The sequence below is a fragment of the Lycium ferocissimum genome, chromosome 11, assembly GCF_029784015.1.
Source record: "Lycium ferocissimum isolate CSIRO_LF1 chromosome 11, AGI_CSIRO_Lferr_CH_V1, whole genome shotgun sequence".
NCBI lineage: Eukaryota > Viridiplantae > Streptophyta > Magnoliopsida > Solanales > Solanaceae > Lycium > Lycium ferocissimum.
The window spans coordinates 28447316-28474722 of record NC_081352.1 but is presented as its reverse complement, the minus strand read 5'-3'; the positions used below and the strand labels follow the sequence as shown (position 1 = coordinate 28474722).

At 33.1% G+C, this 27407-nt stretch overlaps 2 protein-coding genes, 1 non-coding gene and 1 pseudogene across 3 annotated transcripts; 1 reads left to right on the top strand and 3 right to left on the bottom strand.

Moving 5' to 3' along the window:
- The first annotated feature begins 5595 nt into the window (after positions 1-5595).
- Positions 5596-12753, top strand: LOC132037527 (cysteine-rich receptor-like protein kinase 10; annotated as a pseudogene).
- A 440-nt stretch (positions 12754-13193) lies between these two features.
- TRNAH-GUG (transfer RNA histidin (anticodon GUG)) lies at positions 13194-13265 on the bottom strand. The gene has a single exon. It is a non-coding gene; the product is annotated as a tRNA-His (tRNA).
- Positions 13266-13889: 624 nt separating this feature from the next.
- LOC132036522 (peroxidase 27-like) lies at positions 13890-17468 on the bottom strand. Its single transcript, XM_059426875.1, has 4 exons — positions 17198-17468; positions 16197-16382; positions 15018-15183; positions 13890-14426 (listed from the first exon to the last, which is right to left on the bottom strand). The coding sequence occupies exons 1-4, from the start codon at positions 17426-17428 to the stop codon at positions 14017-14019; spliced, it is 993 nt and encodes a 330-aa protein (XP_059282858.1). The 5' UTR covers positions 17429-17468; the 3' UTR covers positions 13890-14016.
- A 4603-nt stretch (positions 17469-22071) lies between these two features.
- LOC132037233 (cytochrome b561 and DOMON domain-containing protein At5g35735-like) lies at positions 22072-24694 on the bottom strand. The gene is made up of 3 exons (XM_059427726.1): positions 24421-24694; positions 23444-23701; positions 22072-22426 (listed from the first exon to the last, which is right to left on the bottom strand). Exons 1-3 carry the CDS (start codon positions 24670-24672, stop codon positions 22163-22165), a joined length of 774 nt encoding a protein of 257 aa, XP_059283709.1. The 5' UTR covers positions 24673-24694; the 3' UTR covers positions 22072-22162.
- Between the last annotated feature and the right edge of the window lie 2713 nt (positions 24695-27407).

Below are 27407 nucleotides of genomic sequence, written 5' to 3'. Positions count from 1 at the left end.
TAAATTTTGTGCAAGTAATTTGCATATTTTGATTTCTATGAACAAATTGAAATATTAATGTTTTTACCTTGACGATTTTCAACAACCACCCCCCCCCCCCCCCCCGCGCACACACCCACTCACCCATTTTTTTCTGAGTATAGTTTACCAGTGATAGATTAATTACCGTTTTCATAAAAATTACTTATAATTATTTGTATATGAGTGTTTAATTAGATCTACACCGTCAATATGAGAAATTGAACTGTACTTAATTTTTTTTGGTTAAATAAGTATTTTATTACCAAGGATGATATGTACATACAAACCAGAAACAACTCTACTTAATTTACTTCAGTAGTTACGTAAATAAAAACAAAAAGACCACAAAAGAATGTGAAGCATGCATGGGATTCCTCCATTCTCAATCAGAAGTTTAGGATTCAAATTAGAGACTAAAATAATCCTTGATAAGAAATGCTTCCCTCTTAATAAAACATACACATCATGAATCAAAATTAATCTGATGATTAAATTTTGAATACTAGATCATTAACCGAAAAAGATTTTTTTTATTTTTTTATTTTTTTTATTTTCTTTCATCCCCTTTCTTCTATAGGGTAAAAGTCAGCAAGGTGAAGGTGGGCCATTGCGTAAGAAAATTAAAGCCGAAAATGGACTAGGTAGAGAAAAGTAAAAGATGTTATGAATAAATGTGGATAGCATATGTGCATGTCATGTGGCCATCACTGTAGCCAGGGGCGGATTTACCCTTTCCCGAGGGGTGTCACGTGACACTGCTTCGACAGAAATTCACTAAATGTGTACAAAGCAGAAACGAAATCAGGATATATTCAATAAAATGACATTGTTGGACATAGATAGCGTTGTAGCTCAGCTGGTCTGGCACCTCTAGTTTGGATTGGAGGTCTTGAGTTCAAAACCTCACAGCTTCATTTTGCTGTCTTAAAATATTTGCACCTCATCTAGATAGGAGAGGTTCGAACCACCAACCTCTGAGAACTTAAAAAAGCACTATACCAATAAGTCTACAGATATTTTTGTATTCTTTGGCGATAATTATATATTTTTCACAAATGATGCTGCTGTTTCCTAGTTGTTGTGCTATTTTTTTCTTTCTTCTTTTCCTTTCATCTTTTTTTTTTGCCAACGAAATTGATTAAAACGATTGCGGAATCAAATGAATGATGAGTTTTTTAGTGATAGTTTGGTGCATTGTATACATATAAAAAAACGTTAAAATATTATTTTTAATGAGGTTATTTTAAATATATTTCAAAAAATAAATACTCATGAGAAGAGTTATAGTAATATATGTGAGTTGTGTTTTATTTATATTGTACTCTCTTTTTTTAATATGATTTCACAGTTCTTTATTTATTTATTCTCAATATAAAATGTGATACCGCTTATGAAAAATCTTGCATACGCCACTGACTGTAGCATGCTCTTTTGCCCAAGTTTTACTTTTGCTTATAAATAGTCATATGTGGTGTAGATGAAAATCATCCGGAAAGAGAAAATAGAAAAGTACTACTCATTGCTTTCTCTCTTGCTTTCTCTTTCTCTCTATGTGCCTTTTGTTGCTTTTTAATTTTAATACACAATTTTATTTTATATTACGTTATCAGCACGAGACTCTATAAATTGTGTTTTCCCTTTGGAACAAGTTGAACGCCATTTCTCGCGAAAATATGGAAATTCCCAAGTCATCAGCTGGACCCAAGATCAACCACGATGATATATGTCTTATATATAGTGCTATAACACACACTATTTTAAGAGATAAGAAATACTTCTCTTATTTGGTGATGAAAGAAGCCAATGTTAATACAATATCTGGAAGTACAAGATTAATTGAAGGCTCCAGAAAAGCTAATTTATTTATTATCCGGAGGAACAAATTTGGCAGTTAACGAAGCATTATATTGTAGTAAGTCTCAAAGAAACCTACTGAGTTTCAAAGGCATTCGCCAAAATGGCTATCATATTGAGACTACAAATGATGAAAAAATTGAATATCTTTATATTACTACAATGATGTTGGGTAAGAAATATGTGCTCGAAAAATTACCCGCTCTTTCTTCCGGCTTATACTACACAAGTATTAGCATGGTTGAAACACATGCCATAGTAAACCAGAAGTTTACAAACTCAAATGATTTTATTATTTGGAATGACCGGTTGGGCCATTCCGGTTCTAATATGATGCGCAAAATAATTGAGAATTCATATGGGCACTCTTTGAAGAACCAAAAGATTCTTCAATTCAAGGAATTCTCTTGTGCTGCATGTTCCCAAGGCAAATTAATTACTAGACCATCAACAATTAAAGTTAAGGTTGACTCCCCTGCATTTCTAGAATGTATACAAGGCGATATATATGGGCCCATTCACCCACCATGTGGACCATTTACATATTATATGACTTTAATAGATGCATCTACAAGATGGTCATATGTGTGTTTGTTATCAACTCGCAATTTGGCATTTGCGAGATTACTTGCTCAAATAATAAGATTAAGAGCACAATTTCCATATTATGCAATTAAGACAATTCGCCTCGATAATGCTGGTGAGTTTACATCCTAAGCTTTTAATGATTATTGTATATCAACTGGGATAACAGTTGAGCATCCGGTTGCTCATGTTCATACTCAAAATGGTCTAGCGGAATCATTAATTAAACGCCTCCAATTAATTGCTAGACCAATGCTTATGAGAACAAAACTTCTCATTTCGGTATGGGATCATGCTATTTTGCATGCAGCAACTCTTGTGAGGATTAGGCCCACAAGTTATCATAAAGTCTCCCCCAATACAATTGGCTTTTGGTCAGGAGCCGAATATTTCCCATCTCGAAATATTTGGATGTGCGGTATATGTTCTAATAGCTCCACCACAACGCACAAAGATGGGTCCCCAAAGAAGGTTGGGGATATATGTTAGGTATGAATCTTCTTCTATTATAAAATATTTGGAACCTATGACTGAAGATTTATTTACAACAAGATTTGCTGATTGCCATTTTGAAGAATCAATATACCCAGCATTAGGGGGAGAAAATAAGCAGCCAAAAAAAGAGATAGATTGGAATGCAATATCATTATCTCATTTAGATCCTCGTACAAATGAATGTGAACTTGAAGTTCAAAAGATAATCTATTTGCAAAATATTGCAAATCAAAGCGCAGCATGGATTCACCGACCTATCAAGGATTACTAAATCTCATATTCAGTTTGCTAATGCTCCAATTCGAGTTGATGTCCCGATAGGACAATCAATTAAGGCAAATGAGTCTAAACCACATTTAAAATGTGGTAGACCAATCGGTTCCAAAGATAAAAATCCTCAAAAAAGAAAATGAGCAAATAATCAAAATGATAATAATATGGAGGTAGATGCTCAAGAAGAGCAATGAGACATAACAACTGATAAAACCTCAAAAGAGGTTCAGGTACCTGAAAATAATGAAAATGAAGAGATCTCAATAAGTTATGTCTCCCCACGAAAAATATGGAACCGAAATGATATAATTGTCGACAATGTTTTTGCCTATAATGTTGTTTCTAAAATAATGCAACAAAGTGAGGATCTTGAACCAAAATCTATCGAGGAATGTAGATAGAGAAATGATTGGCCAAAATGGAAAGATGCAATTCAAGTTGAATTAGCTTCGCTTGAAAAACGCAAAGTTTTCAGACCTATAGTTCGAACACTTGAAGGTGTAAAGCCAGTGGGGTACAAATGGATTTTTGTGCGAAAACAAAATGAGATAAATGAAGTTCTAAACTATAAAGCACGACTTGTGGCACAAGGATTTTCGCAAAGACCTGGCATTGATTATACGGAGACATATTCTCCTGTGGTGGATGCAATCACATTCAGATATCTTATAAATCTGGCAGTTCATGAACAACTTGATATGCATTTGATGGATGTTGTCACAACCTATTTATATGGCTCCTTTGGACAATGATATTTTTATGAAAATTCCTGAAGGATTCAAAATGCCTGAAGCATATAAAGATTCCCCGGAAAATTATTCAATAAAGCTTCAAAAATCTTTATACGGATTAAAACAATCAAAGCGCATGTGGTATAATCGCCTTAGCGAATACCTATTGAACGAAGGGCAAAAAAATGACCCAGTTTGTCCTTGTGTCTTTATGAAAAGGTATGGATCAGAATTTGTCATAATAGCTGCATATGTTGATGACTTGAATATTGTTAGAACTCCTGAAGAGCTTCCAAAGGCATTAGAATGTTTGAAAAAGGAATTTGAAATGAAAGACCTTGGAAAAACAAAATTATGTCTTGGTCTACAAATTGAGCATTTTACAAATGGAATATTTGTCTATCAATCAACATATACTGAAAATATTTTAAAGAGATTTTACATGGATAAAGCATCCATTGAGTACCCCAATGGTTGTGAGATCACTTGATATTAATAAAGATCCATTTCGACCTTATGAAAATGATGAAGAACTTGTTGGTCTTTGAAATACCAAATCTGAGTGCAATTGGGTCATTAATGTATCTTGCCAATAATTCTCGACCAGATATAGCTTTCTCTGTAAGCTTATTAGCAAGATTTAATTCTTCCCCAACAAAAAGACACTAGAATGGTATTAAGCATATATTCAAATACCTTCGAGGGACCATTGATACGGGACTGTTTTATTCAAATGAATCCAAGTCACAACTAATTAGTTATGCAGATGCAGCATATTTATCCGATCCACATAAAGGTCGATCCCAGACAAGTTATTTATTTACATGTGGAGGTACAACTATATCATGGCGTTCAACAAAACAAACTATGGTTGCTACTTCTTCAAATCATGCAAAAATAATAGCCATTCATGAAGCAAGTCGAGAATGCGTTTGGTTGAGATCAATAACTCAACATGTTCAGGAAACATGTGGCCTTCCTTTTGAGAGGAATATTCCAACAACATTATACGAAGATAATGCTGCATGCATAGCTCAACTAAGAGGAGGTTACATTAAAGGAGATAGAACAAAACATATTTCACCAAAATTCTTTTTTACTCATGATCTTCAAAAGAAGGGTGAAATAGATGTTCAACAAGTTCACTCAAGTGATAACTTAGCAGATTTGTTCACTAAGGCATTACCAACTTCAACATTTGAGAAGCTAATATACAAAATTGGAATGCATCGTCTTCGAGACATTAAGTGATGTTTCTAACAAGGGGAGTAAATACGTCTTTGCACTCTTTTTCCCTTAACTAAGGTTTTGTCCCACTGGGTTTTCCTGGTAAGGTTTTTAATGAGGCAGCAAGCAATGCGTATTACAAATAACTATGTGTAGTACTTTTCTTTCACTAGATTGTTTAGTTTACATGGACATACAAGAGGGAGTATTATGAATCAATGTGGATGCCATGTGGCCATCACTGTAGCATGCTCTTTTGCCCAAGTTTTACTTTTGCTTATAAATAGTCATATGTGGTGTAGATGAAAATCATCCAGAAAGAGAAAATAGAAAAGTACTACTCATTGCTTTCTCTCTTGCTTTCTCTCTTGCTTTCTCTTTCTTTCTATGTGCCTTTTGTTGCTTTTTAATTTTAGTACACAATTTTATTTTATAACACGAGAATTTAATGCTTTTAAGATATGGATTCAATAGAATTAATCCTCGTCTAAATTCTATATTCTATATTCTATATATGTGCAGCCTAGTCTCTGTCCATGTGGACTCCATGTAAGCCGTTACGAAGCGCCATCAGCCCAGGTTTGACCAAACTTTTATGAAAAAAGTAAGTGAGTTTCCGTCGCAGCAAAAAATAGTTTTTCCCATAAGCACTTTCAGAACCTTGGCCAAACATAAATTACTGCTCTAATGTTGCAAAAATATTTTTTAAATTGATTAACCAAATACAAACTACTACTTTATAAAGTTGTTTTTCGACAAATGCAAAATTTTGGAAGCTTTACCATATGGGGCTATCCGCTATTACTTCTCATATTAGAGACTATCTTTTGACTTGTAACAACCAAGTCTTCTTTACACTATCAACTTTGTCAGTACTATATTCTCACATGACTAAGTTAAATTATAAAAATAATATGAGGATGTCACTTTATTCGAAATCTAAACAAAGATTATAACGTACCATGACGTTTAAGTACTTCAATATTTTGTTATGTTGTCGAATTTTCTTATCAGCTTGATTAATGGCTAAGATAATTCTTCTCATCCTGCATTTTTTTTTTTTTTTGCTCAAACACAACTTCTTACGCTCCCAACAACACTTATAGCTCTAATCTCAAAGCCCTTTTATCATCGTTGTCCTCTAATGCAGTCTTTGGCTCTAGAGTGAAGTTAATAAAGCAAAGGCCTTAGGCCTCCAAATTTTTGGGGCCTCATTTTTCACTATTATAGGTTTATAGATTAATTTTTGAAAAAATTAAATATTTTAAAGTAAAAAGTATAACTTTTTTTTTTATAAAGTGGAGTATATGATTATGATTATAACTTTTTACATATTTGTTTTGCATAGTTGCACAGGACAAAAAGTTTGACACATATCTGAAAGTTATATGGCTCAACTTGAAAGCTAACAAAGATGACCGAGAATTCTGGAATTATGAGTGCAGGAAATATGGACTTTGTTCAAGTGCGGCTCTCCCACATAGTGCTTACTTCGACACAGTGATACGGATAAATGACAAGATGATTGCAACAAATAAAAACAATAATCTGCGTGACTACTTGTTTGGACACTGCGCTGAAGAAGTTTATTTCATGCACAACAAATACTGATCCAAGAAGATATGGGCAGGCCAGGTCCAGCATTATAATTCCAAGTGAGTAAATTCTAGTCTTAATTAAGGTCCTGAATTAGTGGCTGGTCATACATGCGTCGGGATGCAAATGCGGCACACGGGATGCACGTGAGGCGCATGGGATGCACATGCGACGCACGAAATGCACGTGTGACGGACGCAGAAGCTAGTTTTATTCAATATACTTTAGATCTCGTATTAAGATTTGACTTTAGGCCACAAATTCCATTGAGCCACCCCTGCTCTAATGCTTCGAGGCCTAACAGATTTTACAACTCCACAGCTGGTCACACGGGGTACGATATAGCTTATGGCATGTTTTTATGTAGGGGAGACTTTTCCCTTGACGATTGTCAAAATTGTGTGTCAACAGCTGTTAAAGAAATAATTTCAGAAGATTACTGTCCAAATGAAAGAATTGTTGTCTTTTAGGTTGACGAATGCCTAGTACATTACTCAAATGGACCTATCTTTGGTACGTCAACAAGATATGCTTGGTCTACTACACGGAGTTTTAATAAACCAAACAAGCTCTTGTCACTGCTTGGAAATGTGATGTTTGGATTAGCAATTGTGGCTGCAAATCAAAACAATTGTTCGGGGAAAAAAATTTGCTACTAAAGAAGCCAATTTTTCGCCGTTCCATTTCTAGAGAGCTTATACATTCGCACAATGCATACCTGATCTCTCTAATTCTTCTTGTGAAAATTGCCTGAGAGCTGCTATCGGAAACTTAAGTGATGGCATGAGAGGTGGTAGAGTTCTGCTTCCGAGTTGTACCCTTAGGTACGAGTTGTACCCTTTTTACAACGTTACTGCATTCGCGACACCACCTGCACTACCAATTTGCGGTTCTCCTCCACCTTCTTCGCCCAGTTCTACAAAAAACAATAGTGGTAATTTCTTTGCACGTGTTGCTCTCTAATTTAGTGGTTAAATCACTTGGTTGAACTCAATTTTCACTTTATTAAGGGATTTTTACATTGCATAGCTGCTCACCAAAATAATAGTCGGTAAATGTATATTTATTGTATATATACATATAGTGTGCATATGTTATACATAACTAGTGTATAGCTTTTTTATATATTGCTAGTAGGTGTAATTAATTTTGGTGAGCAGCCAAATGTGTAACTTTCTCTTTTTCAAGTATACATGATCTTAAGTTTGTGAGACTCCTATGATCCTTCTAGACTTGCTCAAAGTGGAACTGTTACCCACTTATTTGTTGATGTGACACAGAGAGTGAATTTGATCAACACGAGGAGCATCAGAAGTAAAAGCAAGACAAAAATTTGCATGTTATTGCCTAAAAAAGCCATATTTTCTGGCCAAACACAAACTTCGCAGGAAAGGACCCAAATCAGCAAGATCCATACATTTGAACAAGTTTGGGTGGGGTGTCATAGGATCGCGCAAACTTAAGATGTGTAGCCGAAAAAATGAGACAAGTTAAAGGGTAATCATGTGTTCTACCTTTCTGTTACCAAATTCAGTATTATGACCTTTAGTTGGATGACCATCCGTGAAATTAAACTTGATAATCATGTTCATTCTATATATTGTTTCTCTCCATATAAAATGGCAACAAAATAAAATGTTTGACAACATCCATCATTTCTAGTTATTTATTTGTTTGATTGTGTTTGGAACCTTATATTTCTTCCACTCTATTCAGTATATAAACAAACAGATTCGCGATTTCAGTTTAATGTTTTGAATAAAATTTTGTTTAACTGATGCAGGAAAAGGGGTATTTGCATTAGGCGTAATCGCTACCATAGTTGTTTCAATTCTGCTCTTCTTTTCAATTGCTATTGGCTAAGAAGTAGAGCTTCACGAGAACTCAATGTTATAGAAGAGATAACAGGTAAAGTGTCATAACTAGAACAACAGGAGCAAGCATTTTTCATTTAATTACTTCGAAGTTATTATCACCAAAAGTATTAGCGTAGCATCTACTGAAACTTTCGGAGTTTCTTTATTGTCTAAATGCAGATGAAATTTCAACTGCTGAGTCTTGCAATATCAATTGAACACTATTCGAGCTGCCACGATTAACTTCTCAACTAACAACAGAATTGATGAAGGCGAATTTGGTGTTGTCTACAAGGCGAAGTCAGTTTTTTAGACACAAGGGGTGTGTTTGATATGCTAAAGTTGTTTTTCAAGAAAGCGTTTTTTACGAGAAAGTCATTTTTTAGTATTTGGTTATCAAGTCAAAATGGGGAAAATGAGTTCCCACACTTAATCGGCAGGTGTTATTTTTCTTGCAACTACTATATTCAACTTATAGTTTCATCTTCTTGTCCTACTAACACTTAGACGTTATTATTAGTCTTTAGGACTTAAACAATTAATCAAAACACTCTCAAAAATATTTCTTACTCACCAGGGATTGGAAACATTTTTGAGGAAAATATTTTCTGTTTTTTCAGGAAACATTTTCCATGGAAAATGACTTCGGTCGTACCAAACACATCCAAGAACTCAGTCCATCTTCCAGTGTATTCTTAACTTATATTGATATTTTATTACACACTCAGGGTAAACTTCCTAATGGACAAGAGATAGTCGTGAAGAGGCTATCAAGAAGCTCACGGCAAGGTATAGAAGAATTTAAGAATGAGATTGTATTGATCGCGAAGCTTCAACACAGAAATTTAGTGAGACTATTGGGATACTACTTTGGAGGAGAGGAAAAGATACTTGTCTATGAATTTGTCCCCAACAAAAGCCTCAACTATTTCTTATTTGGTTTTTTCCAATATGATAACATTCATTTTTATATATTCTTCTTGTTTCTATAATTGCCTATGTGGAAATAGCAATTGCAGAATACAAGGTAAGGCTGCGTATAATAGACCCAATGTGGTCCGACCCTTCCTTAGACTAATGGCGGAGCCACAATTTTCCCTAAGGGGGGTCATACAATAAATAAGTATATATGCACAATGTCAAGGGGATTCAAAGTAGCTTTGTCCCCGCTTAAATTTCCGTTTCTTGGTCCTATACAAAGATGCATGCATTTTCTTAATCTACTGAAAACCTAGCTTCTAAAACTTACATATTACAGTTTACATAGAGGGATTTTTATTATGAGGCGGTTCATGTTATCATTGTATATTTTCTTAATTCCCATATTTACAAAGTTGGATTTCACATCCTTTTTGCCTAAATAAAACTATGTTTTATACAAACTTCTAGATCCTGAAAAGCAACAGCTACTAGATTGGTCGAGACGTTACAAGATTATTGGAGGGACCACGTGGACTACTTTACCTTCAGGGGAGTTTAGTGTATATGATCTCAAAGCAATCAATATCTTTCTTGGATGCAGAAATGAACCTCAAAATATCAGATTTTGAAATGGCAAGAATATTTGGGATTGATCAAAGTGAAGAAATAAAAAACAGGATTGTTAGGACATAGTAAGTTTTAAAACTATGTGGGATAATAGTCAAAATACCCCCCAACGTTTGGCCAAAATGCCAACTACACACCGAACCTTGCGGGGTCCCATTACCCCCGGACAAATTTTTTCGTAGCAAAATGGTTCTGATGTTATCATTGAATACATGGCGCGTGACGGCCTTTAAAAAATTCCCTGTTTTGGACGCCAAAGTTGGATTGATGCCAAGTAGATAAAATTTGAACTCCTCCATTTTTAGGCTACTTCATCTTCATCTTCAAACCCTATTTAATATCCATCCCCATTTTTTGTTGTCAAAATAATATCCATTATAAACGAAAAAACTGAAGAAAATCCACATATGATTCGAACAACTTGTTAAAGAACAACTTTCCATCATAAACGAAAATCAAGAAAAAAAATGAAAAAATCTGAAGAAAGAAAAAGGAAAAATGCGGAAAAAATAAGGATAAAAAATCTAATCTTGTTAAAGAAAATCGATTGGAAGTTGCTTGTTTGGAGTTGCTACTTGTTGCTTGGTTGGAGTTATTTAAGCACTAATTCTTTGAGTTGATTTGGGGAGAAAATTAAACTCCATTGCTAAGAATTTGGAGAAAGCTATGAAGAACACCAAATGGGTTTCTCTAAATTCTTGATTGTTTAATCAAATTAATGGATGAACTTTGTTCTATTTGGTGTTAGAAGCTTCCTTTCATATTTGGGTTTGTTTGGATTAAATGCAAGTTGGTGTGATTTTTTTTTTTCAACTCTAGTGAAGATGAAATGATGATGATGATAATGTTGATGAAGATGAAGGAGAATTGGGTATGGATCCTTAATAAAAATGGAGTATGGAAAATTGAGAGATTTTTTTTTTTTTTAGTAGATGGATGGAGGGGGGAAATTAATAAAAAATGGGGCAAAATTAAACACGTGGCACGTGGGCCAGGCGCGTGTGGACAAATTTAATAGATAACAAAAAAGGGCCATTTTGCTATTTCTTGAAAAAATTTGTCAAGGGGTAATGGGACCGCAAAGGTTGGTGAGTTGGCATAGTAAGTTTTAAACTATGTTGATATATACTATTATCTTATGTTCGCCAACGAATCATTCAATATATGCACACTTCCTACATAGAATATGAAAGCTGTAAAGACCTTTTTCTCTTAAGAATACATTTTTTCTCGCTGACCTTCCTGCTTGTTTGTTTCTTTATAGCAGTTATATGTCACTAGAGTATGCTATGCACGGACAATACTCTGTTAAATCTGATGTTTTCAGCTTTGGTGTTTCTTTTGGAGATCATAAGTGGGAAAAAGAATAGTTCATTTTATCAATCAAATGGTGCTGAAGACCTTCTTAGCTATGTAAGATTACATTCATAAATATTATATCTACCATTCCACCCATGAAGACCTTCTTAGCTATGTAAGGTATTCAGTTTGTCGTACATTATAAAGGGAAAAAGTTCAAATTTATTCCTGAAGTATTAAATTTGTCGTACATTTGTCCTCTATCTACCTTTCCACCCAAGAAAGCCCCACATTGTTAATTTAGTCCCAGATTAGCCCTTCCCTCTAATGGCTATCCAGCTTGGCTCTGACATTTTGCCACGGTGGACCACGTTGACAAACAAATGATTCAAGTTTACTCCTAAGAACGTCTGCAATAATTTGGAGCATACTTTTGAATAATTGACAAGGTTCAAATATACACCTAAACAATTGAAAAAGATCCAAATATACATCTAGATGGACTTCACCGTATCAGGTCAATTTTCCATAATAGCATATTGTTAGTGAAAGGGGCATATTTGAGACAAAAATGTTAAGATGTGGCCTCCTATGAATCAAAAGGTAACATGAGGGAATATATATTACAAATCGGAAATGTCAGGGGTATATTTGGGCATTTTCTTTGTTATAGGTGCAACTATATAAGTTCTTATTGATGCTAACTTTTGAATGATTCATGGATAAATCTTGTAGGTTTGGAAGCAATGGAGAGATGCCACACCATTGAACATAATGGATCCAATATTTAGAGAGTCATACTCGAGAAATGAAGTGATACAATGTATACATATTGGATTGTTATGTGTTCAAGAAGATGTTAATGAAAGACCTACAATGGCATCTGTGGTGCTCATGCTTAGTAGTTACTCTGTCACTATGCCGACGCCTCAACAACCTGCATTCTTTTTTCGTAGTCGAACAAAGATGCTACCAAAAGGGCTCGAGTCGGATCAATCTACGAGCAAGTCAATGCCATTGTCTATGAATGAAGTATCCATTACAAAACTGCAACCAAGATAGATGGATACAACAATGTAGTTTAAGTTCACCGTTTTCTATGAACAAACACGTGTTGTTTCAGGTCATTTAACTTGATGGTGTAAAAAAATTTATGTACTGTCTTAAAATTCTATGTGTAATATGGAGATATTAGGTGATTGAATGAGACTACAATGAATTGTATTCCTATAATCCTATTTAGCTGTGTGTATTTCATTATTTTAGGTGCACCATATTAATATAGGATCAACTTAAATTTTGGTCCCTATTCTTATAGAATTTTGTGAATAATTCATAGTAGTATGTCTAAAAGACTAAAACATGGTACCATTTCCCCCCCTGACTTTATAAGAACATGCAAATTTTAGATTTCAGTTCAATTCAGCTAAATCTGAATGAAAAGTTGGTGGCTGCTTGGATCTTAGTAAAATAAAATTGAATCTTTGCAAGGTATGATATCTGGATATTTGTTCTTTCAACTTAACGACATACCAGTATGGAAATGCAAAAACTTAGACTGATGTTAATTGTTCAAAGACATAGTGATTTTGTCTCAAACTTAAATGTTTAAGTAATATTCTTATTATTATGAAAAGATTGTAAAAGAAAATAATAACCCATGCGCTTGCAAGAGAAAAACAAAAGGTAAGAAAAAAAAAAGGAGTATTGTGGCTGCTGGGATTCGAGCCCAGGTCTCCACGGCCACAACGTGGAATTCTCACCACTAAACTACAGCCACTTTGTTGTTCTATTTAGCTAAATAGAATAGAACTATACTGTCCCAATTTAAATGACCTATTTCGAAAGTTAAACAACTTTTTCTTTAACTCAATTTTTTCCAACTCTTTCCACATATTGTGAATTATTAATTATGCAGACTTATAGTACTTTTTATTTTGTTTTCAAATATGTAAACTTAATATAAAATACTCAAAGAATCTATGTTTGAAATTGAGTCAAAGAAAGAGTTATTCGACTTCCAAAATAGATCAACCCTCATATAAATTGGGATGGAGGGAGTACTTAATAGTCATGAAAGTAAAGAACAGTTATTTTTTGAATAATCCTTTATCTATTATTACAGGGTATTGCGGCAGGGTGTAGTGGCAAAGCCAAAATTTTTAAAAAATATTAAAATTTTCTTTATATATATTAAGGGAACTCAACAAATTATATACTCCGATCCTTCACCATGCAAAGCTTCACCACCGGTAGGGGGAGGGCTAGAAATGCAAGGAGAAAATTAAATCCATAAATGAAGTATGACATGAAGTAATTAAATATCAAACTTTCCACTATTTGTCACACTTGTTACAAAGACTTCCGAATTGGACAACTTATTAATCTTCCATAAAAGAAACACAACAAACTTACATCAATTCTAAATGACAAACACATTATTCAAAGAATCAAAAGAAAACAAATTATATGGTTGACCACTAGACGTGCCATAATCACTTCAAAAATAAATATAAACGATGCTTTTCTAGCTAGTTGACCCTTGTGCAAACTTTTCTAATTTCACCTTGATTTCCAGTGAGCACTTGAATCCTTCCCATTTTCACCATAGACTCACCAAAGTCCTTAAAAAATGTAGAACCATATGGATTAAATGCTTGTTTTTTGAGATAATCTTTAGTTTCATCATCATTAAGTAAAGCAGAATCAGAAGTAAATAGTCCTCTTCTTTTAGCCACAAGTGAGTAATAAGAATTATCAAATGTCCTAACACTTCCAGGGTCCATTTCCACTATGGTTTTTTGGTCATTTGGTGAACATTTGAGTTTCAATATTTTTATGTAGTTTGGGTCCAAAGAGGGATCTGCATCTCCTTTTCCAGTGAAGTTGTATAGACGGTTGTTGAATGATGAGCAATGTGATATTCCAATTGTGTGAGAACCTATAAGAAAAAAAAAATACAAAGAAAGAAGCACAAAATTCGTATATTAGCTAGTAGTTTGCATGCATGCCATATTACTAATTAAGCTAGAAGAATGGAGTAAATTTCAAATGTAATTGGAAAATAGTTAGAGATTCAAACGTCATTGAAAAATAGTCAATTTTTGAAATCCATGACGGTATGTTTCAGCATCTCAATAATTGGTTATCTTTTCAAAATCCCGTCTAAAAGTGGCTAGCCTAACAATTTTTAAATAAGTGTGAGTTTAAGTTTCACAAATAGCCATCTTTCAGCCTCTGTAATTGAAAAATAACCATTGAAATCTCAATGAGTTTCACTTGTGAAATTTGAAACTCCACAACAGTGATATTCTGAATTACACGGCCAAAAAGTGGCCAGTGGGCATACTACTGTTAGTGTAAGAAATTTTTTTCTGAAGTCATCTTTACATGTTATAGTAGGTAATGTATCTTATTTATTTTCAAGATTATCATTCCACGTTTCAAGAAGGCTCAATGGTAGAAATTCTTTTGTCTGACCTGGTAATGTAAAATTCCTTGATAATAATTTCTAGAAGAATAAATCAATTACCTGATAATACAACTAGGTCCTTGACACTTAATCCCCTCTGCAAGAAATCTTGTTTCAAAGCTGTTATGTTTGCAAAAGGTGGAGGCAAATTAAATAAGGCTTCTGTTATGTTTGACACCCTTCCATCTCTTCTCCCTGTTTCAACTTCCCAGAATGGTCCCTTCACCTGAGATTTAAAAATTACAAAAATAGTTCAGTAATAAGAGACTGATCATGTGCTATATAGTGATGAGAATAGGGAATTAAAGGCTAATTTTATCCTCTCCAGACATTGTCATATCACATTAATTGCACATGTAAGCTCATGCGTGAGATAGATTTAATTTATAATCACTGATAGTATAAAAGAAGTTTATCACCATCAGTACATTAATGAGAATGTTACTTTCTTATTTTTCAGATTACTAATGCCTTTTGTTATTAACAGTTACGTAAAATTATATACTATGTATTTTTTTTTTTTTTAGATTACTAACGCCATTTGTAATGAATAGCTATGTATACCCATTACTTTTTAAATGACCTGATATTATAAAATATTTTTATTTTGTCAAATGTATAGAATTAAAGTTAAACTCAAGTGACAAGACATATAAAGTGGCAAAATGTAATTTCTTGTTACCCAGCCGACAATAGGCGGTAAATTTAAGGATTTTAAGTACTTCAATACATACCTTAGTAGAATGAATTTTTACAGCACGAAATCACTTTTAATTGTGGTAGCAGTAACTTGTCGTGTATTTTAAGATTACCAATTTCATATTTCGAAGAGATACACCTATAAATATCTTTTAAATGACGTGATAGGGTAAACATTATTTTATACTAATCGTGCATGCATACATTAATAAGGTGAGGATGCATGTTAACTAACCATAGTTAGATGCTAAAAGACTATATACAAAAACATGTCATCTATCTATTAGCTTGGTGTAAACACCGGGTGTGGATAAGTTTTTACCTATGTAACGTCCGTATTAATAATCAATTTTTACACCATCCAAGTTATCTTTAGCTGATATAGCAAATAACATATTTTCTTTTTAAGATTTCAAATCCCACATTTCAAAGACGCTTAAATATAAATATATTTTGAATGACTTGATAACGTAAAAAATATTTACACCGGCGGTATATAAAATTTAACCTAAAATTTAACATGTAGTTTGTAATATTTACCGCAGCAGTGACATCTCTAGCTACTAGAGCAACAATATCAGCACAAGAAACTATTCCAGGGCAAGATTTTTCAAGAGCAGTCTTCACTCTATCAATAATTTGAAATCCTCTAAGGCTTAAATTTGGGATTGAATCCTTCTCAGCTTGTTTTGTTGGGGAATCCAACAGAAGTGATGCATCACAACCCTGCCAAAATATAGAGGAATACATAAGTAAAGATCTATAGTTAGCTAGACTGATGTGTATTTGGTCCGACGAAAGTCAATTTTTTACTAAAAATTCTATACGTGGAAAAATATTAATTAACCGCGATATGAAATATTTTAACACTTTCAGTTTTCCTAAAGTAAGTTTTCCATGTTTAGTTAGTGAGTGAAAATACTTTTTGAAACGACTATATAGTAAAGAATGATAATAAAAAAACATATCTAAGCGTGTTTCAATAGAATTACTGAGTAAAACAACAACAACAACAACAACATACCTAGTGTAATCTCACAAGTGAGGTCTGGAGAAGTATTGAGTACTGAAGATCAATAATAATGTCTAAAGTGTAGTTAAAACAAGAAATATAAAATTCAGAAGACAATATACTATATAAGGAAAAAGACTTCCGTGCACCAGTGTGCATGGCTGTGTGGGAAGTCATTTTGCTTATATTGGTGGAGAAAGGAAAACATTTTTTGATAACCGAAACACCAAAAAAAATGACTTCTTCGTGGAAATATTTTTATAAAAAATTTATTTTCTTTTCTTAATTTTTTCACTCAATACCCGTTTTGGACCCGTCTAGTCAGGATTTTAGCCGGATCCCATTTTAGAGTTAAAACGCTTCTATCAAAAGCGATTATATTTCTAGAGTTCGAAAGTGAGAATTCTCCTTAAGGATTAAAACCCACTTGCCACACCACCATAACCTTTTTGCGCAACATTTAAAAAGAGTTCATACAAAACACACTAATAAAATGGTAGTAATAAAATAATTTATTTTGCATACATACCCTAACAAAACAATCATGATAGTGCATTCTCAACAAAGGAGCAGCAAGACTAGGAACTCTTGATATAACATCATCAACAACTTCCTTCACTATCCACTCAACATTAGGGCATGTTTTGTGATAAAACCTTACTTTGAGTTCTTGTCCATTTGCATGGTTTGAAGCAAATGCAATTAGAAAAATAAGTGAAATCAAGAAACAATTTGCAAATTGTGAATTAGTAATTGCCATATCGTGGCTAATTAAGCTCAAAGTAGAAACAGTGTGTGGTTAATTTGAAGCAAATGCGAAGAGAATCCTCTCCTTTTATACTTAGCAGAACTAAGAAGAATTTTAATAAAAAAACATTTTCATTACATAATTGAGATGATTTGAAACAGTCGTGAATAGATGTAAGAACGTGGCTTCTCTCATTTGCTTATGCTTCAAGTGGAATTATAGTCCTAATTGAATTATAAAAAATATTTTTCTATTGCCTCAATGAACCAACTCATCAAATTGTGTTTTATTAATGTTTAAGAGGAGGTGTTGAGGACATCCCTTGAGGGGTCTTTTGCTATTAAATATAATTTTTCCGTTATCAAATATGAGATTATTTATTGTGTGTGGCATAAGTAATCTCACGATTACTTATATCACAATTTCTGTATAAATTTTATAACATATTCAATCTGAGATAACATTTCTGAGACAAAAAGTTATGGTGCAATAGATAGGATCTCTCCATCCTTAACGAGAGGTTGCAGTTCAAGCCTATCTTGATAGGAATTAAGCGTATTTTCCTTTAGATCTTATATTGTGTTAATCTGAATTAATGTCTCAAAGCGGGTATCAAACACCGAGAAGAAAATTAAAAAAAATAACAATCTTGGGCTAAAATAAATCAAATGACAACAATACGCTTCTCAAAATCCTTTAAGAAGACCAAACCAAAAATTGGGAATAAAAATTTATCTAAATTTATTTCGCCTAAAACACCCCTGTAAAGTCTAAACATCTTAGTATATATACACTAAATAATCTTGTTATAATTTATTTACCGTATTATAATTTAATACTATAATTTCAGTATTATAACTTGCTCATAAACCAAGCGATCCCTCAACGATATAATTGGTGATACGGGTACTAAAAATATGATCCTTTAGCGACCTTTAAGAACAGCTCATTGTGTTAATTAAAAGATTAATTTTGTAGTTGACTTTGTTGGTAACATGTCTCTATCAGATAATAATCACATAAACTAATATATTCTGACAGCTAAATTAAAAAATAATGGAACTAGCAGAATTACTACTTGATATGCTTTTTCCAGACAAGGTAAAGATGACATGAATTACGACCTAACCGCGATAGAACTATACATGGTTGCTATAAATTACTCCCTCTGTCTAGTGTTTGACTGTACACGAAGTTTAAAAAATAAAGGAAGACTGAAACTTGTGGTCTAAAACTAGCAAAAGAAATTTGTGGGGCTAAAAATCATTTCATTAAGGATAAAAAGGTAAATTTAAAGTTGCATTGTAACTAAATAGAGAAAATTATCATTCCTTTTTAAACTTATTAAACAAGATAGTGTGTCACATAAATTGAGACCGAGAGAGTAAGAAGCAATTTGGGAACATACAAAAATACATTTTGATCGTTTAAACAATTATTATAGAGTTCGCGATTAGGTGAAGGTTTACAAGAATGATATGTTTGCACGTTAATTGAGGCGGCTAATATTAAGTAACCCATTATTGGAGAGCTACGATAGTAATTTGGACAAACATTTACGTAAAAGATAAAATAGCAAAGGTCGGCAATTGCAAATATCAATTTGATACACAAAAAGGCAATCATAAAATTTTGTCTTGAGGTTTTTCTGGGGTTAATTGGTTTTATGGTCCATTTTAATTCTTTTTAGTTTTATGTCAAATTTTGAGAAAAAAAATCTTATTTTTACATGTAAGAAATTTAAAAATAATATTTATGAGATCCTTTTAAGGTTATTTTCTTCATTCCAATTGTAAGAATTATGTTGAATCATTTTCTCGATTTTCGGGGAGGGGGTGGGTTTCGTTTATTTAGACATATTTGATCAAAACCACAAGTCAAACGAGAGGCAACAATCAATATTTTTGTAGGAGATTAAGTACTGACGTTATACAATTTTTTTTATGTCATCAGGTGAACTTGATCTATAACAATAAGTAACTTTTAAGTATACATTGTGTATGAAGTGTAACTAAATCTGAAAATTAGTCAGAGATAACAGGAGTTCTGATGTTAAGGGTTCTAAACATGTTTGCAGATTTCTTCTTGAGCTTCAAACTCTCATGACATTGTCATGAAATTTTAAGTTACCTGAATGAACTAAAAAACAATGTCATCCTACAGAATTTGTTACAAAATTAAATTCCTAGTCGAAAAAATAAAACAAAAAGACGAAGAAGCAAATCTCTATCGTTGTTTTGGATTGATGGTAATTTTAATCAAACATTACTTTCACATGAAAAAGTGGTTAAATTCTGATTAATTTAATTTGTGACTTATTTTCAAATAATAATCTTAGAAATGACTTTTTGTGAACTTCTCCTATGGACCTCGAAACGAATGGAGGTCCAATTTCTTTTGCAGACTGACGCATAAAGCCCACTGTCTTACCTAAATGAAGTTTTGGGCTTCTGTATTTGCATTTTTAGCGTAATTTACATAAAATGAGAAAATGACCTAATAATATTACTTAAGACACTATATTACAAAACATAACGACTCACAAAATATAACAGTTCTGGAAAAAATTTCTTCCCTTCACAAATACGGTGGTCTGCTATAGATCCTAGTTCTAAGCACTAAGTCGTTCTCCCATTCCTTCACGCAAAAGATCTGAAAAAATGGTTCAAGCCTCTTTTCGATTCAAGGACAGATTCATAGAAGTGTTTCTAACTACTATTGACAACACTCAGTTGATTCACTTCACATAATTTCTGATTTGGTTTTAGAACCCAAACATCCGAGTGTCGCAATGTGAGCTCAAAATTTCCAATCGCCACATTGAAATAGATTCGTTAATGGCTGTTGAAACAGAGGCTAAACATGATTTTTCTTTAGGTGTTAGAACTAGGAGATTGGGTAGTGAATTGTATGAACAATGGTAGAATCATGACGTATGTAAAGCATAAAATTATATGAATAATGGTGGAATCGTGACGTATGTAAAGCATAAAATTATATGAATAATGGTGGAATCGTGACGTATGTAAAAGCACAAAATTATATGAATAATGGTGGAATCGTGACGTATGTAAAAGCATAAAATTATATGAATAATGGTGGAATCGTGACGTATGTAAAGCATAAAATCATATGAATAATGGTGGAATCGTGACGTATGTAAAAGCACAAAATTATATGAATAATAGTAGAATCATGAATTATGATAGTTGTATGAATATTATATGAATGTTGTATACAATGTTGTTGTATTAAACTAACAAAAAACTAGCATGAACTTTATACAAATTTTATACAATTATGTATACGTACTTCATACCATTTTTATACACTTTTTGGACACGAAAACCATGAGAATTTTAAGCCTTGAGCGAGATATACATATTTCATACATAAAATTTTGAGCGAAATTTTTAAGCCTTTAGCTAGATATACATATTTCATACAGTTTTTATGCACAAAAATTTGAGCAAAAGTTTTAAGCCTTGAGCGAGATATACACATTTCATACACAAAATTTTGTATATGTTTTGTATGAAATTCATCGCTATATTTTGTAAACTGAAAAATATCGTCATATTTTGTAAATATATTCTATTCTTATGTATATATAAGTCATTCTCCCGAACCATTTTTGTTCGAAAGATTGTTGAGAGATTAAAGGTTTTCATTTAGGATTAAAGTTATTTATATATATACACAACGATGAGAGCTGTTTTGTTTTAGGTTATTTACCATATGTTATCAGGGGCAAATCTACCCATTAAAAATCGGTCACGTGAACACATGGTCATCCGACTAAACTCGTTATATTATGTATATAATTCTTAAAATATATCTAATATTAACTGAAGGAACATATGGTTAAACTAGACCGAGTGGAGCATCGGTTAAGTGTTGGGTTTAATCCCTTAAAGTTGTGGGATTGAACCCTACTAAATGCACTTTTGCGTCTTTTTTTTTTTTTCAAAAAAAAATTTCAAGATGAACTCATCCTCTTGAAATCTTGGATTCGCCTCTGTATGTTATAGCTAGCTACTTACCATCAATTAATGTTCATTAGTGAATTATCTGAAATTACCTTTCAAATCTCCTAACATGATTGTGTAAATATCTTTTTTTTTTAGCAACTCTTTCAGCTAATATGCTTCGTATTTGGGTTTATAAATTATTACTCCATCCGTCCCAATTTATATGACACTCTTTCTTTTTTAGTCAGTCCCAAAAAGAATAACACATTTTTATATTTAGTAACAATTCAACTTTAAATTTACCTTTTTACCCTTAATGAAATGATTTCTAGCCACGCAAATTTCTACGGTTTGTTTTAGGCCACAAATTTCAAAAGTCTTCCTTTATTTCTTAAACTTCGTGTCAAGTCAAACACCCTCATATAAAATGTGACGGAGGGAGTACTAAATTGGAAATCAAGTAGCATGTGTGCTGATAGACTCAAATATGTGCATCTATACCAAAAGTCAAGTTCAGGATTTAAAATTTATTGTTCTGGATTTGAAGTTTATTAGTTTTAAATTTATTATATGTACATATTCGGTAAGTTTCTCAACAAATATACAAGTTTGGACCAAAATTACCGGACTATGTCGAACTCATACTTCTCATGCTTGCTCTGACTCTGTCTGCATATAACTTGCATATCACATTATATTGAGTTTTTCTGAAGGACATGACTATATATTAAGAGGATTATTGCAGAAGATACATAAATAACAAACTAATTTGGTGCTACTCAATACCATTCGAAGATAATTTGTATTTAATTAAAGTAAAACATGGAATAAGCTCAAGAAAAAGAGCAGTCAATCCCATAACACCCACAAGTACAGCATAAGACCATTTCCATATATTGCTTGCTTCTTCCTTCTCAATTCCTTGGAATATATTTACAATGGTTAGGATTATCAATGCATAACCAAAACAATTATGGTATATCACCCAATATTTCCTGTATACATTTTCTTCATCCGGCTGCAAGCATATCGCCAAAACCTAAAAATGATTGATCATTAATTAGTTGTGTTAATCAAAAGCTAAATCAATTGTGAAAGCAGATGGGGATCAATTATATAAGCAATGGGTGCAGGTGCATCCACATTTATCGCAAAGTTTTTAGTACATTTTTAAGTAAAAAGACTTGAATTTGAGACAACGACATAGGCTAGAGTTGCTTAATGACCATGATGATCATTTTATCATTCAAGAAAGGCGAATGTCATGCCATGCTATCTTAAACTCAAAACTTACGCTCCCTATGTTTCATTTTAGTGGATATTATTTCTTTATTAGTCTATGCCAAACAATGACACATTTTTATATTTCCTTAATGAGATGCTTCTATAGCCACGCAAATATTATGATATGTTTGAACTTTGAAACCACAAGCTTCGAAAGTACTCTTATAACCACATGAATATTATGACATATTTAAGATCATAAATTTTAAAAGTCTTTCTTTATTTTTTAAACTATAGAGTTCATTGCTTAAGTGGTCACTGAACTATTGAAAATAGGTGAAAGAATCACTTTTCTTTCTTTTTCATTAGAAAAGTCACTGACCTTTGACTATTTCGCTCAAATGGTCACTCAAGTCGGAAAATGCTATTTCCGACTACTTTTCATAACATGACACCTAATTTTTTAAGAAAAAAATATATATTAAACCGAATCCATTATAACAGATGCATGAACTAGTTTTATGTCTTGGATCCGCCTCCACCTCTCTAGAACGAATTTGTTGAGAATATAATTAACTACATAAAGTTTGTTCGTTCTAACAGCTTAAGCTTTTAAATGAGCTATCCACACACTTCAACATGGTATCAAAACAGGCAGAGGTTCTGGGATTGAATCTCACCGCCACTCACTATCAAAAGAAATTTTCACGTGCTTGGCCCATGAAAAAAGAATTTGAGACTATAATTAATTAAATAAAGTGTGTCCCCTCTAACAGTTTAAACTTTTAGATGAAATAGTCACACACATAATTCAAGAAAAATTAGATCTTACTTGGATAGTAGTGAAAGTGAAGATTATAGTGCCAAGAATTCCATGGCTGCTCATCATGGTGTGTTCTTTGGCTGAATTTCTGATTGAAATGCCAATACCCCATCCAACTGAGCCCAAAATGAACCCTGCTACTTTAGAACGAACATGAAGAGGGTACCATTCGTCACATTTCAAAGGGGATCTTTTGTAATATCTTGCAATTAATACCCCTATAGGCAAGAGGATTCCCCATCCAAAAATGCTTACAACCCCATGAACCTGCCATGGAATATAAGAAATGAGATTTTTGGTGACACAAAAGACGTTTTAGCTAATTAAACTGCAAGAAATGGGACTTTCTGAAAGAAAATGAAGGTTGTCTAAAAAATATCACCAAAATTTTACTATCCATCTTATATTTTGAAATTTGAATTCATAATATATTTTTTGTTTTATACCTGTGATCACATGTTTTAGAGAGGAGTCCTCCCTACCATATGATTGAAGCACAATTGTAGTACAAACAACACAATTATAAGCATTTGCATCAATTTTGTATTGGCTTGGGAATGCCCAATTCAGTCTGAGATTTTGTGGAGGTAGGGTTCTATCTCCCATTGAAGGGAGCCTTGGAACAACGGTAAAGTTGTCTCCGTGTGATCTATAGGCCAGGGGTTCGACCGGTAAAGCAGTCATTAATGCTTGCATTAGGGTAGACTATCTACATCATGCACCCCCTGGGGTGCGGCTTTTTCTAAACCTTACTAACGCGGGATGTTTTGTACGCCAGACTGCCATTTTAAGGTTCTACTCCCCGCCACCCAAAGGTGGCATAACTAAGAAAAAGAATTGTATAATTTTGGAAGTGCAATTGGTTTTGTGGTAAAATTATACCGATTGAATCCACCAACTTAAAATCCTGAATTCATTTGTGAAGAAGTATTTCTTTATAATGGAAAAATGGGGTAAAAGAAAAAAGAAAAAAAAAAGGTTCTTACAACTCGAAGGCGGCGATGATGGCGGTCATGTGCACGTCTAAAGTTCCATGACTTGAAATCTGTAGTCACTCCTGTATTATGAGATTTGTGATGCCTATGGTGTGACTGAAGTTCTTCTTGAACAATAATAGCCTTTCTTCTCATATTGGCAACATACAAATCCTCTTTGCATGAAGAAGAATTAGAATTGGCATTTGTTAAGTCTAACAAAAAAATCATACCAAGAATTGTGGGACCAATTATTGAAGTCATGCTAATTATTATTGCAGATGGAATTGTACAAAAAGTAGAGTCCAGGACATGAAAACAACAACTTCTATTTATACCTTAGACACATCTAATTTTTGGTATCTTCATACTTTATGATTTTCGTTTAAATATATAATGCAGGTTAAAATTGTGGAAATTGGTACTTTCTTTGTCGCATTTTATTTGACACTATTTAATTAGCATTACAGAATTTAGGAAAGAAAGAAAGACTTCTGAAAGTTGTGATTAAAACAAGTCATAAACATTTGTGTAACTATAAATCTTATTAATTAGGGTCAAATGAGAAGTTTTAAAATTAAATTGTTTCTAAATATCAACATATATCATTCTTTCTTGAATTAATGATGATGTGATGATGACCTGTCATTTTTCGATGCCAGTGATTTGATTTTCCGATGATTTATATTTTTTAGGCAATTAACACATAATTTAGTGACTTTAGTATTATTGTACTGATGGAATTGTTAAAAAAATTAAAAAAAAAAAAGAAAGTGAAGTCGAGGACATGACAACAAAGAATTTCTGTTTATAACTTCCACAAATCTAATTGACTTTGGGTAGCTTCATATTTTCGTGATTTTAGTTTAAGAATGCGCGTTAAAATTATGGTCTTTGGAATTTGTTTACCACTGGACGGCTCTTTTTTTGTCAGAATATATGCTTTACTTGTGACAGTATAGTTAAACCTGTCCAAAAACTTTAGACCAGATTTTATTCCAATCTTCAGCATCTTTTCTGTCCTTTTCTACCCCACTTTTAAGAGCTGTCAACCCTACATTTGTGCTTGTAATTTCAAAATAACTAAGCAACTTTATCCTTCATTAGTCTGGTTTTATTATCCTTGGCCCCCAATGAAACTCCCAGAGGTGTCAATGATTTTATAAAAACGTACTTAACCGATCGAATCGAATCGTATCGAACCAATTATTAAGTTTATTTTAATAAAATCGATGATTTTTATATAAATTTCTAATCATACCGAATAATTGGGCAGGTTTTTAATTTTATAAAAATAAATCGAAAATATACCGAACCGTACCGAATAAATTTATATGTGTAAAATATATATATATATTAAATTTAAAAATAATGAAACATTAAAAATTTTGTCTTAGGCCTAGGGTGATGGAAATGACTCGGCAACAGGTTATTAACATCCAAAGTCCCAATTCCGCAACCTATTATACTATTCCTATTAAAACTAAATTAGTTCTAGCACCTCGAAAAGTGACTGCTAAGTTATTACAAGATATTCCAATGATCTTGAGTAGCAAGCTACAAGATATTAAATATCTTTCCTCTTGTACGATTTGAATTTCTTTTATTGGATACCTAATTTTAACAGACTCGGTTCTTGTGTCTGATCTTAATTGATTACTTTTCGCTCATGTGATCTAAATTTTTTGTCTTTATTTAATATTGTTTTACACTACTATAAAATAGTGGGATGGATCTCTAATATTCTTGTCGGGTGTCATGGTTTCCTGATTCATCACCTTTTAAACAATAAAATGTCTAGAGAGTTTTTGTCAAAGTCCTATAGAAGTATGCATGGTATCGTGTTCTAACTTCTATTTGTGGCTTTTACATAACATTTTTTTAATACCAAAAATTAACCAAACCGTACCGATATGGAAGGGAAACTGAAATGATGGGACGGTTTCGAAAAGTTTAATGTTGGATATACAAAACAACATAACAAAAAAATCGGTATGGTATAAACTTTTTGAAATAACTGCCCGAACCATAACATTGACACTCCTAAAAACTCCTACCATAGGATAATTTTAAACCATAGTAAGAAATTGAGGGGTAAACTTGAACATCTTTTTAGAAGAATTTTGGACACGTAAAGTCCACTCAATTCATGTTGGAACTATATTAATGGCAAGTTAAATACAAGACAATTTGCTAAAGGTAATCATATTCATGTACCAAAAATGCAACTACGGAAAAAATCAAACAATTTTGAGTAGTATTACATGAACGAATTTAAACATTGTAAAACAAATGGAGGCAGTCAAATGGCTGGCGGGTAGATTTGTTTTGTAACGACCCATTAGGTTGTTATGTGCCTTTTGATCATTTTGCCCCTGTTGATCAATTCTCGAGATTATAAAGCGTTTCTAGTGAAAACTGAAGGATTTAGAATCCTTAAGAGAAAGCGTTTGACCAATGATTGACTTTTGGGCAAACGGAGCTTTTTCGAATTTTCGTCGATTTCGTGAGGTCCGGAAGGCCGATTATGACTTGGAGGGATGGATGGTTTGGTTCCCTAGGCATTTGGTTGCGTTTTGGCTACTTGGTTGGAAACTTGATTTTATCCGTTTGGGGGTTGACTTGGTAAATTATACTTCCGTTGGAAAATTTGAGGCCACTGGTGAATTCGTAGCGTATTTTTATGTGTGTGTGCATATCTAGTTTGTGTACGGGGGGCCTCGAATTGATGTCGGGATTTCGGAAAAGACTTGCAAAAAAAACTAGATTTTTGCTGGTTCTGGTGTGACCGCCACAATGGGCTTGGTGCAGCTATAGCGGGACCGCCATATAGAGGGATTTTGACCGCCATAACAGTGGCATGGACTTTCTTTGATTCCGCCAAGGCGGATGGTCTGACCGCTATGGCTTAGTCCTGGGCCCCACAGCGAGGGATGGCCTTTAATAATTTTCGCTATAGCGGAAGGCCTGACGGCTACGGCAGGATTGTCATGGCGATC

Excerpts from the sequence above, each read along its gene's own strand:
- LOC132036522 (XM_059426875.1), bottom strand. The coding sequence starts at position 17,428 with ATGGCAATTACTAATTCACAATTTGCAAATTGTTTCTTGATTTCACTT. Across the intron at positions 15,184-16,196 it reads CTAGAGATGTCACTGCTGCG|GTGAAGGGACCATTCTGGGA; the intron begins GTAAATATTACA and ends TTTAAATCTCAG. Across the intron at positions 14,427-15,017 it reads GGACCTAGTTGTATTATCAG|GTTCTCACACAATTGGAATA; the intron begins GTAATTGATTTA and ends TTTTTCTTATAG.
- LOC132037233 (XM_059427726.1), bottom strand. The coding sequence starts at position 24,672 with ATGACTTCAATAATTGGTCCCACAATTCTTGGTATGATTTTTTTGTTA. Across the intron at positions 23,702-24,420 it reads ATCATCGCCGCCTTCGAGTT|GTTCATGGGGTTGTAAGCAT; the intron begins GTAAGAACCTTT and ends ATTCCATGGCAG. Across the intron at positions 22,427-23,443 it reads TCACTTTCACTACTATCCAA|GTTTTGGCGATATGCTTGCA; the intron begins GTAAGATCTAAT and ends AATCATTTTTAG.